Raw genomic sequence first — 11,963 nt, 5'->3', positions numbered from 1 at the left:
CTAACCACCTGTCCATAGTGAAGTTCATGAGGATAAATAAAAATCTTGGTTTAGATCCAGGTTAGTATAAATTTTCCCAGCTCAGCTGGCTGGTTTGCCTTGGGCCTCATGGAGGAGATTTTAAAACCAAACTATCTAAAGGACTTCATTTTCCAGCCCTCCCATTTAAAGGGCTATCTTGTGGTGGTAACCTCAAGGACAATATTTGCATTAGGTTTACTGTAATTCTGTCCTGGGCCCAGAAGAGGGACCAAGTGGCATCTTAGGACTAGACAGTATTAGAGAACACCTTTTTCAGGAGATGGCTGTTGAGTATCTGCTGTGAGCCAGCTGCTTGCTAGGTGTGGACGACAAAGCCCAATGCAGTAGGGGAGGTGCTTGGTTGTTGCACCCCTTCATTCACACCTCTAGAATCAGCTAGTTCTGCAGTAGCTCTGCCTGCCTGCCATTTTACGTCTGTCAGAGCTGAATGTAATGTCTAGGAAACGAAAGCGAGCTCCCCCGGTGACAGTTCCATCAAATACACCTGTAGCTGTAGATGTCAGAAGTTTCCTTGGAACCTCACCCTTAATTTCACATTTAAAAATTACAGTAGCATGTCGAACAGTAAGTCAAAAACACAGGTTGTGTTCAGTTGGTTTTGGGTCATTCATTCCTGTAATATGAAACTGAAGATTTTGGGTCCCTATAATGAAGAATTTTTTAAATTGCCCTAATCTGTTTCACTAAAACATTCTGCCTCAAGCAGTAGAATCCCTTTCTCATATGCAGTTGTTTGCCTCGAGCCATGTTTGCATGATCGGGTTTCTCTGACATAAGTCACAAAAGTCTTTTTCAGCATAAATGCACAAAGCCTTTGCTGCCTTGTATTGTGCCAGCCATCAAGGCCTCCTACCCCAAAGCACGTTGCTCTTGTTAAGAGGCAACCAGAGCACCAGAAATTATCTTAATTTAAACTGTGTATCTGTTAAAATCAAGCAATTTTGAATACCTTACTTTTTTCAGTGCTTACTTTCATGTCATACACATCTCAACACCTGTTTGTTTCACTGGCTGGTGTGCCTGAGAAGATGAAACTATTAAATGCCCACTGTGTATAAAGTACTAAGGAAGAGAGAGCAGAATGTAGCTCCAACTCCTTAGATGCATATCTTTTAGTTGGGAGATTGATGCATATAAAAATAAATCTAACATTCCAAAGGGCACTGACAAGTTCCAAGGGTTGTATAAGTCCTGTCAGAGAAGAGGTCATGTGCAGTGAGCTAAGAGCTTTGGCCTGTGCCATTTTAAAGAATGTTTCATTCATTCAATACCAGTGAAAAAAGTATCACAGCCATGGTGTTAACATTTGAGATGAAACAACAGCTTGATACAACAGAGCTATTGACAAGTGATGAAGATGAAAAAGCCAGTAAGAGTGAGGAGATTATTCTAGATGAGTATGGTCCATCCAGGAAGGTTTCCAGTGGTGATCTGAAGGAAGTGTGGGAACAAGTTGGAATTCTAGAGGCAGGTAGTTAACTTTATTGCCAACATCTGTCTATCAGGCATTTCAAGTGCAGATCAATCACTGGTTTTCCTAGGAAGATTGGAAGATCTGGCAATGTTAGGTCCAAATTTCTATGTTTACTTGGAGCCGAAGTCATTGTTGTCATTCAGATAGTTTTGGCCGTCTCCACTTCCCCACAGTCCCCAACCCTTCCTTGTCTTACAGCCCGTTTCATTTACTCGGGTGTTACTATGTTCTAGGTTCCTAAAGGAATCTTGAGTTGTGACCTCTGCTTTAGAGGAAAATGCCTTATGTTGGATTAGGTTAAATTTTCCTCTAACAACTAACAGGCCAATCTCCTATATCCCTATAAACTTAGATACTTTTTTAATCTACTTGTTAAAAAATGACCATAGACTCTAAACATAGATTAACCATATATGTCAGTTAGTCTCTTTCTCAAAGCCCCACTCGAATAAGAGTGAAGGAAGAAAGAAAGTATAAATCCACGAGGACAACCCGTGAGAGAATGGTGGAGGAGACATCAGTGGATGAGAGGGTGCAATAATTTGGAAGATGGTAAGTGGGTGGAGTGTTATAATTAAAATGAGCATAAAGAAAAGAACCAAAATTCATCCTGAAGAACCACCTCAAAGGCTCAAGGCTGGGAGATACTAGGTAGAGAGAAAATGAGGTGTGAGGCAGGATTGAGAAGCAAGGAACTGGTTGGAAGCTGACAGACAAAATGGAGCCCCTGAGCAGCCAGATGAGCACCCCCAGCCTAGGCAGGAGAATGGAAGTTTATTTTCTGAGAAAGTGAAACCATGAAAGTTAAGGCCTTAGGGACAGTGGGCATGGTACTGGGCCAGGGCTGACAGTGCGAATTAGGTACATGTCTGCTTACACTACAGCGGCCCTCAGTTCCCTTCCTCTGCAACACCAGGCCATTTGGAAAATAATACTGATGGGTATTGACAGATCTGAGAATGTGTTGCAAAAAAAAAGAGAAAACTAAGGAAATGGGGGGAAAGGCAGTTATTAATTCCAGGAAAGACAGAACTCACCAAAAAGGAAAATGTAATCCTGATTTCACTAGTTGGCTCTGTAGTGAACAACATACAGTACTCCTAGAAATACTGATTATTGATTAACCTAACATTGTAGCATAACTATTTGGGAGGATAGGGAAAGACATGTTTGTGTGGTAGGGACAGGGAAGAGGGATGAAAGCTACATTTCAGTTCATCTAAAGAAGTTGTAATTTATAAAACTAATTTTTAAAAAAGAAAGCCACCAATATAAAAGCATGACCTAAAAACATACACGCTTAATTATTTGGAGACAGACTTTGCAAGGGAAGGAGAGAGGATTGAATATGTGATTGAATGAAGGTGGAAATATTACAAAGATGAATTTAGAGATTCTTAAAAGGAATGGAGGAAGGTTGTGGAGATGTGTTAAGTACCTAGTAGGCTGTGTGGGGGGTTCTGGAAGTATTTACTGTGAGGGGTGGCAAAACCACTCAAGTGGAGTCAGGAACAGGCAGTAAGCTAAAAGGGCCCAAATGTATGGTTACAAAGGATGTTGTCCACACACGTGTCTCTTGTCTCTTTACCTGTTCACTGTGAGCTACACATACAGTGCAAACTTACCTGCTTTCCAACCGTAGCAAATTAACAACAGTGGAGTTTCCATCTAATTGGGATTTTATGAAATCAGAAAGGATGGTAGTAGCCACAGCAAATGGACTAACAGCTACAAAAAATGTCAGCTGGCAGCCTGACCAAGAAATAACCCCATAGCACCGAAAGAGGATGTTGGAAATTGAACAGTACAGCAGTCTGAGGCCATTTAGTTCAGAGACCTATTCATCAGGCTTTTTTGTTTTTAGCATATCCAAAGATAAAATATCTTTTTGTTTATTTTGAATTCATTATGTAAGGTATATTTTAAATTTGACTACATATTTCCATGACTATATTTTAGGAGGCTTTTGAAAATATTCCACTCAAAATAATACCCCTTCCCCCCAAAATGCTTTGTTTTTGTTTAAAGGGGTAAGTGAAGTCCTTTGGGTTATTTACCTACCCACAATGTCCCGGTTCCTGGGAATTGTTCTTTGGAGGAGGAGCCTGTCTTACAGGGATGAAGAAAACAAGGCAAGTGAGAGAGAAGAAGGTGACTTACTGTAGATAAGTTTTAGTTGGGGATGGGGTGGCGTTACTTAGTAGAAGCCTTCAAAATTTATCAGGAGTTGAAAATTGATGCTTCTGAGATCGTGGGTTTCTGAGAGAGATGCTTTTACCTGTTTATAACCCATACGGAGATGTGAAGGAGCCTAAGAGCAGGGAGACTCAGGATAGCTGTTCTGGAAGCTCAGGTACTCCATCCTAAGCTTTGGATCCTACAGGTGCTGTGGTATGGAAAGAGAAGGGCAGCGCACATGGGATGTGAAGAGTTAAAAGATGTTATTAGGGGTCAGAACTCAAAATGCTCAGACTGGTAGCTAGTGGTAGTGATGTGCTAGTCGCCACTGCTGTTAGCTCTAGACTCAAAACAGTCATCTCTAGAGATGGAGTGACATTTCCGAGTGAGATCCACTCTGGTAGGGGTTTGCTCCTGATAAAACTAGTTGAGGTCAGCATTAGGGAGAGCTGATGAGATTCCGAATATTGTCAAAAGAAATAGACTAGCCCGGCCAGTGAGGCTGAGCGGTTGAACATCGACCTATGATCCAGGAGATCAAGGCTCAATTCCTGGTCAGGGCACATGCCCAGGTTGTGGCCTCGATCCCCAGTGGGGGATGTGCAGGAGGCAGCCAATCAATGACTCTCTCATCACTGATGTTTCTATCTCTCCCTCTCTCTGAAGTCAATAAAGATATATTTTTAAAAAAAGAAGGGAAGGGAAGGGAAGGGAAGGGAAGGGAAGGGAAGGGAAGGGAAGGGAAGGGAAGGGAAGGGAAGGGAAGGGAAGGGAAGGGAAGGGAAGGGAAGGGAAGGGAAGGGAAGGGAAGGGAAGGGAAGGGAAGGGAAGGGGGAAGGAAGAAAGGAAAGAAAGGAAAGGAGGAAGGGAGGGAGGGAGGAAGGAAGGAAGGAAGGAAGGAAGGAAGGAAGGAAGGAAGGAAGGAAGGAAGGAAGGAAGGAAGGAAGGAAGGGAGGAAGGAAGGGGAAAGACTACATTTCTTTCCTGGTCCCATCCTTATCCACCCTTGCACTGTCAGCTTAGCTTCTAATTGGCTCCCCAACTCAGAACCGCACCGTGCATTCCAACGCAGTTTCCCTAACTATATCTTTTCCTTCAAAATCAAAACACCAGTCACAAATGAGGAACACTGCAAGAAATTGTTAATCAAAATTTCGTTGAGTCTAATTGTAAGAAAAGTCTCCATTGTATGCCCTAGTAGCCCATCTGCCTGTAATTGAAATCTTTAATATTTTGCTGACATCAAATATGAAAAATTAATGAAAATATCTCAAAGTTCCAAAGCAATAGTTGTCCAAATTAATTCAGTCTTCAAGAACAATTTTTTCTTATTCCAATCATGTCCTTCCACTTACACTGATAAACCAGAAGGCCTACGTGGTTGTCTTTGTGGCCAGGTCAGGGTCAATGTGATTTCATACAGACTCGAACTCACTTTGCCAGGCCGAGTATCTCTGAGTCAGGTTCTTTGCTGAAGGCTTGGTGTGAGCTAACGCATCCAAAAAGTCGGCAGTGGTCACTGTGTCCAGCTGGATCCCAGGTAAATCGCTGCTCTCTAGATAAAAACAACAGTAACAGCACAACAATCGACCTTATGGTGATCAATGCTCTTGCAATGCTAATAGACCGTCTTTCAAGACAATGCATAATGCAACATTCTTAATGGTTAATGCAGAAAAGTCAAGACTAAACAGGGCTCAGAAAAAATTCTTTAATGTACAACTCGGCCCCTGCAGTCCAGACAAAAATATGTGATTTAAATGTATCATCAAAGTTTTATTTAATATTTATATAGTGCCGCAGTGGGTCCAGTCCAACATCATAGTGTGCCAGAGATATAAAAGCCCGAGCCCTAAGGAGTTTATTATCTGTGGGCAAAATGGATCCAAAACAGAACACCAGAGGAGGGAGGAGCTGAATGTAGGAAGGGCGATAAGACCAAGAATGTGTGCAAATGTCAAGAGCCACCAAGAACAGGCACAGGGCTCCATCTGCTGGTGAAAGTTGGACTTTTAAACAGATTTTCCTTCCAGAGCACCTTTGCTGCGATCCCAGCGTTACCTGACTGGTGATTTTCAAGTGCATTGAAGATCTTCCTCACAGGCCGCATAGCTGCCTCCCTGCAGACCAGCTTAATGTCTGAGCCTGAGTAGCCCTCAGTCTCCTGAAACAGCCACAAACCAGCCATTGGTCAGCAGGCAGAATGCTGGTGGTGATCACATCCTTCTGGGCAGGACCCAGGATCAGAGCCCCTGTTTAGATTCTGTACCTGCCCCCCATACTCCATGCCCCTGGACACTACAAAGATTCCCAGGTAGATAATACTTGGAAAAGAGAGGCCTTTAGCATGTTTGGATAACCTAAGAAGCTGGGCAATGAACAACTTCCTGACTCCATCCAAATATATGTTATAAGATGTTGGTAAAGGACTGGACCACCCACATTAACCTAATGGGGCCCTTGTGCTAAATTCAAAGATGATCAAATTTAAGTAGATACTTTTGTTCTTGTAAATAAGACCATGACTGCCTTTGAGGAACTTCAACGAACATCAAGTTCGAGTGTCCACTCAGAGGAGTCAGTGATGGCAGTGACGATGAGGGCAATAGACATGTACCTAGAGCCTTCATATTTGTGAACGACTTCCATTTCATCATCACAGTAATCCTTTGTGGCATGTTACCCATTTTACAAATGAAGCTGAGTCTCGGAGAGTAAGTGATTCCCCTGAGGTCACATAGCTAGGAAGCTGCTGGCAGGGCCAGGATTTGACCACAGGTCCTCCAAGTCTAAACCCTATGCTGTTTTAACTATATCATATTGTTTCTCTCTGCTTGAATACTTCCAAGTGACAAAGAGCTCATTCTTTCATGAAGAACTCTTGCATTGTTGGGGAGCTTGGATCTTAGTGACTCAAGGAAGAGGTTTAGCTCATAAGAAGACCCTGCCTAGATGACTGTCATGTGGTGACTGCTTGGCCCACAGATACCTCTCCAGGGCAGCTTACCTCGCTCAGCATGCTGTACTCCAGCTCTGTGCGCAGCTCCAGGGCTCTGCCCTTGCTCACCGGGGGCAGCCAGTGGTGGATCATGGCCTGCCTGGCCTCCCTGCTGGGGAGATCAACCAGAATCCTCTTCTCCAGGCGGCGTAACATGGCACAGTCCAGCTCCCTGAAGTCACATCAGAAATAGAGGAACCAGCTGGGGCCATAAACTCACTTCATAAGCAACAAGCACAGTTTAAGAACAATTTTGCACTGCAGGAAGCCATTCTGCACTTTAACGGTTACTCTACATCTGTGCCTGAATGGGTAGGACAGTTACTTCATGTTGTTTGGGAGAAAGAATTGGTTAAAAAAAGGGAGAGAAAAAAATCTTAAAAATACCATATGTAAAGGAGGTAATTTTTAGTGACTTAATCTGGGGGAAAATAATCCACAAGGAGCATTTCCATTGCATTTGTAACATGAATTATTCAATCTGATCCTGCCCATGAGTAAATTATGCCTGACAGTGACTTGGGCACTCTGGGAAGTACATTAATTCTTCCAAAACTCTCATACATTCTGGAGCGAATGACCATCTCACTCCATTGCTCGGGTAAACAGAGAGAGCAAATGCTCCTTCCAGGGTGCCCAATGCCAATGTGGCCCTTTGGCGCACACACTTGTGCTCTTTCCAAAACACTGTCAGGTTAGGTTTATAAAATTTTGTATCTGCAAGCCATTTCCCTAAATATCTTAATATAAAAATTTCAAACAAATAGCAGTGTAGAATAAAACAGCGAATATCCATATACCTACCATCTTGATTCAACAACAGTTAACATTTTACCATATCTGCTTCATATCTATTTGTCTAGCTAAATTATTTCAAAGTAATTTACATCTTGAAATCCCACCCCTAATACTTCTGCTGGCATCCCCTCCGCTCCAAAAAAGGTCATTTTCTTACATAGTTACAAGGCTATTATGACACCTGACAGAATTAACACTGATGGCATAATATGTCTAATGTTCATTCCATATTAAAATCTCTCCAATCATGCCAAAAAAACTTTCACAGTTTTTCTAACCAAAATCCAATCAACGGTCATGCATTACATATGGTTATATCTCTTAGGTCTCATAATGTAGACCTGTCTCCTTGCCCTGGCCCCTTTTTGAAAAGATAAGGCTAGTTTTAGAAGGTCCCACATTCTGGATTCTCTTGATGTTTTCCTCATGGTGTCGTGTACCTGCTTCCTCTATCCCTTGTTCTCTAAGATGAAACTCAGATCTAAAAGCTTAATTATTAGAATCAAGATAAACATTTTAGCAAGTATATTGTATAGATGATGATGTTTTCATATTTATCATATTGGGATCCACCTGTTGGTTTGTCTCATTATTAGTGATGTTGTGTTTAATTACTGGGACCATCTGGTGACAGCATATCTGTCTATTGTAAATGAAACTTCTTTGCAAATAGTAAGTATTCTACGTACAGTACTTCAGCACAATGTGAATATTTCTTTCCCCATCCCCTTTCAACCAGTGGGTTTTGCATCTATTAATGGTCTTTGAATCAATTATTTCACGAGAGCAGTGCAAAATGGTGATTTAAAATTTTTTTATTCTAGTCCGGCCGGGCATGGCACAGCGGTTGAATGTCGACCTAGGATCCAGGCGATCGGGGTTCGATTCCTGGTCAGGGCACATGCCCGGGTTAGTAGGCTCGATCAATGACTCTCTCATCATTGATGTTTCTATCTCTCTCCTTTCCTCTCTCTGAAATCAATAAAGATATATTTTTAAAAAAAATTTATTCTAAATGTATTATTTGGAATTATTATTTAAAGTAGAGCTTTCCCTCATCAACAGGGACTCTTTAGTTACCCTGAATTATAATTCCTGTTATCAATAGATCATTTTGAGTGTAAGTCCGTGAACTCTTTATAAGTTAAAATTTCAACTTCCTGGAAGGGAAGATAACAATTGTTTGACTTCCTAGTATAGAAATTAGGAAATGCCTGTGTGTTGGTCCAGTTTAATCACTAATAAAGACTAACAATGAAGGCATCATCACCAGATATTTCTCATTCATAAAGACACTGAGAATCTCCAAAACATCCTCTCATTTTTCTTACTGTCATTCCGAATCTATGTCATGATATTTCCTTTTAAGTTGAAAAATGAAAATACTCTTCCAGGGAGCATATCTGAATTCTAAATTGGAGTGATCAGATTACTTCAGATTGTGTCTTTTCTTTCCCTGTTATTCTTCTCATCCTGAGCTGGGAATCCATAGTCCAGGGGTGTCTTACCAGCAATAACAGTTACCTATTTATCAGCCTCACCCTGTTGAAATTCATCTCACGTCAGAAAATCAGCCACCTCTTCCCCTGTACAACCATTCCCCCTCTCAAGACCAACATTTATACTCAGGCACAGGGTCACAGAAACTTTGCAGAACTCTAAGAGATTTTTTTCATATTAATAGAAGATAATGCTTAACACTAAGTGGCAGGTACTGTTTTAAGCATTTTACAGATGTTAATTCATTTAATTACCATGAGAACTCTATGAGGTAGGTACTATTATTATCTCTATTTTAAGATGAGGAAACTGAGGCACAGAGGTTGAGTAGCTTGCATGAGGTCAGAAAGCTAGTGAGGTGGCACTGGAGCCTGCGCCTCAGTCACTGTCCGCTGCCAACACAGTCACTGCTAGTAGATTTCTAAGTCACATGGTGGTGAAATCTCAGAACCCTGAGGGCAAAGAGGATCATAAAAGATGCCAGGAGAAAAATACAGGTTACATACAGAGGATTAAGAATAACACTTCTCATGAACAGCATGAGATACTAAAAGAAAATAAAGCAATGCCTTCAAAATTCTGAGGAAAAGTCCTGGTCAAACCATTAATTAGTTGGTAGACAGAATAAAGGTATTTTCAATATGCAAAGCTTTAAATTTACCTCCCACATACCCCTTATCAGGAAAGTCCTGGAGGACCAAAGGGAGAGAGGAACCAAACCAAAGGGCCACATGGGATCCAAGAAACAGTCTGACACAGAAAGAGAAGGACTTTCCAGGGTGATGAGGTGAAGTCTCAGGGTCTCCTCTAGATCCTGGGTGAAGAGGACAATCAGTTCAGTGTGAAGTTTGTAAGAAGGCTCTAGAAGACATCTCCAAAAATATGAAATTGGTAGAATACCTGAGTGTGTCTGAATGAATCCAGAGATGATTTAGACAGCAGGGAGATGTGGCCGAATTAGTGAGAGGGGAAGGTGAGAGGAGCGGGGGGAAGGAGAGGAGAGAAGGCAAGGGGAGCTCTTTTAGTAGAGAAAAGAAACAAACTCATGTTAGGAACTAGTTCAGTTCAGCAATATTAACCATCTGTCAAGTGCGCTGTCACTGCTAAGTCTCCAACATACAGAAATGAGTAAGACAAACTCCCACTTAAAAGTAAATAAAGGCAATAACAAGGAGGTTCGGGCATGAAGTGCAGGAATGTTGGTCCAGTAAACTTCAAAGATAAAATAAGACTTGAGATCAGACTAAAAACCAGGAAAGAAGCGTGAATAAGCTGAAAAAGAGCAGAGCTGGAGTTGACCAGAAGCCACCATATTTCTTCCAAGGCCTTTCATTGGACCTGCTGTCCCCTCCTGAAAAGGGAGGGGACTACAGAAGGAATGTTCTGTAGGGGCACCTTCTTAAACTCCCCATTCCATCCAGAGTGACTTCATGCAGAGGGAGGTGGGAAAACAATCCCTCTCTATAGATGTCTGTATTGATCAGCTAATGCCCTAAAGCAAGAGATTTACCTCAAAACTGCCTGTGGGCACAAAATAAGTGCAACTCTGACAGCTGGGCCTGATGAATGTACTTTTAATGACATCAATAATAATATAATCATACAAGGGAGGAAACAAAGGACAAATGGAATGTACCCAGGAATTATTCTTTATGCCAATAGATTTATAAGAAAAAATTTAACTTGTGGCAACCAGAAAACACTCCCTTTAGCTCTTATACTTTGATTTGGACTAGTTATTCTGTTCTCAGGTCTTCTTTCTTTTGGTTATCTAGTGCTTCCATCGCCTCAAAGGTCAGAAGCCACCAGTGAGAGTGACATGTGAGATACAGAGAAGGTTCACAGGCATCAGAGCCTGGCCACTGAACCTCTGCCTGCTGCTGTGCACAAGGTGGCAAAGCCCAGTGGCCACTGGCACAGTTTACATGGGCTATAGGGCCTTGCACCTGAACCCCTGAGCTCCTGAACCAAACCTTCCAGAGCCTTCCTCAGCCCCGTGGTTTGTCTCCCCATTAAACCATGTGGTTCCTGGGACAGGGATCATTCCAAATTTTACAGAATTTGGAAACCTAACATAATTCTAGTTCATTTATCCAAGAGTTCAAACATATTCAATTTAAACTATCTCAGCGTGTTCAAAGAAAAACAGAGTTTTGTAAGCAAAGTCTTTGCAGTATATCCATAACCACCATGAAGTGAGTGGTCCTGGCAATCCTTGAAGAGCAAGTTAAGGAATTGTCATATTCGTTGGTAGATGGTGGAGAGCTGGTGACTAAAGCATAGAAGGTTACCTTGTCTCCCACAGTAAGCCCTGCATGAGCTAACTCCTACCTGCATTTCCCACTGGGGCCAGCTTCTCCCTGGGGCCCAGGGGATCCATGGAGTTATTGTGGAAAGAACTGGGTTATGTCTGCTGAGCTCTGCAATCACATGTATACACTTCTATAGAAATATCAAACCAGAGAGGAGTGACTTCATATGGGAAGAAATGGTTTACACAGGTATATTTCTACCCATTCCCAAAGCAGTAATCTCTTCGATTTTATGCTTTCTTCTAAATATTAGGGTTTGGGGTGTGTGTTTTTTAATCCAGAGTTTGGTCACACCAGGTGCCTGACTTTTAAGAGGGACAATGAAATATAGCAAGGAAAAGATGAGTTTCAACATGCTTGGCACATACAATTTTCACACCTTATTTGTATAAACTACCATCAAGCTAAATAGATAGCTAAAGATGGCATTTGCCTTACTGGCCCTTTTCAGTAGTTTCCCTCCGGACTCCTAGGCCTGAGTTTCTGAGTACTCAGCAATCAAGGAGAGTCAAATTAGCCCTAACTGTGCTCACTAAACATTCCTTACATGGCTGTTACTTTAAGTGGTAATATTAATGATGCAACACTTGTCATCCTCCTCATCACTTATTTTACACATCAAATGACACCAATGAGCTGTTACTCTAGCTTCCTTCTTATC

The 11,963-nt window shown here is 41.8% G+C and overlaps 1 protein-coding gene across 1 annotated transcript in view; it reads right to left on the bottom strand.

The window, feature by feature from the left end:
• Nucleotides 1-4,901: 4,901 nt before the first annotated feature.
• The window catches only part of KATNAL2 (katanin catalytic subunit A1 like 2), a 59,650-nt gene continuing 52,588 nt past the window's right edge, over nt 4,902-11,963 (bottom strand). The window contains exons 14-16 of the mRNA XM_087819079.1: nt 6,702-6,864; nt 5,756-5,858; nt 4,902-5,249 (exon numbers count right to left, since the gene is read on the bottom strand). Of these exons, the coding sequence (XP_087675205.1) occupies nt 5,110-5,249; nt 5,756-5,858; nt 6,702-6,864 (406 nt within the window). The 3' untranslated portion in view covers nt 4,902-5,109. The remainder of the gene's footprint in view (nt 5,250-5,755; nt 5,859-6,701; nt 6,865-11,963) is intronic.

This window comes from Miniopterus natalensis, chromosome 7 (assembly GCF_054644295.1).
Source record: "Miniopterus natalensis isolate mMinNat1 chromosome 7, mMinNat1.hap1, whole genome shotgun sequence".
Taxonomy (NCBI): Eukaryota; Metazoa; Chordata; class Mammalia; order Chiroptera; family Miniopteridae; genus Miniopterus; species Miniopterus natalensis.
This window is presented reverse-complemented; position numbering and strand designations above follow the sequence as displayed.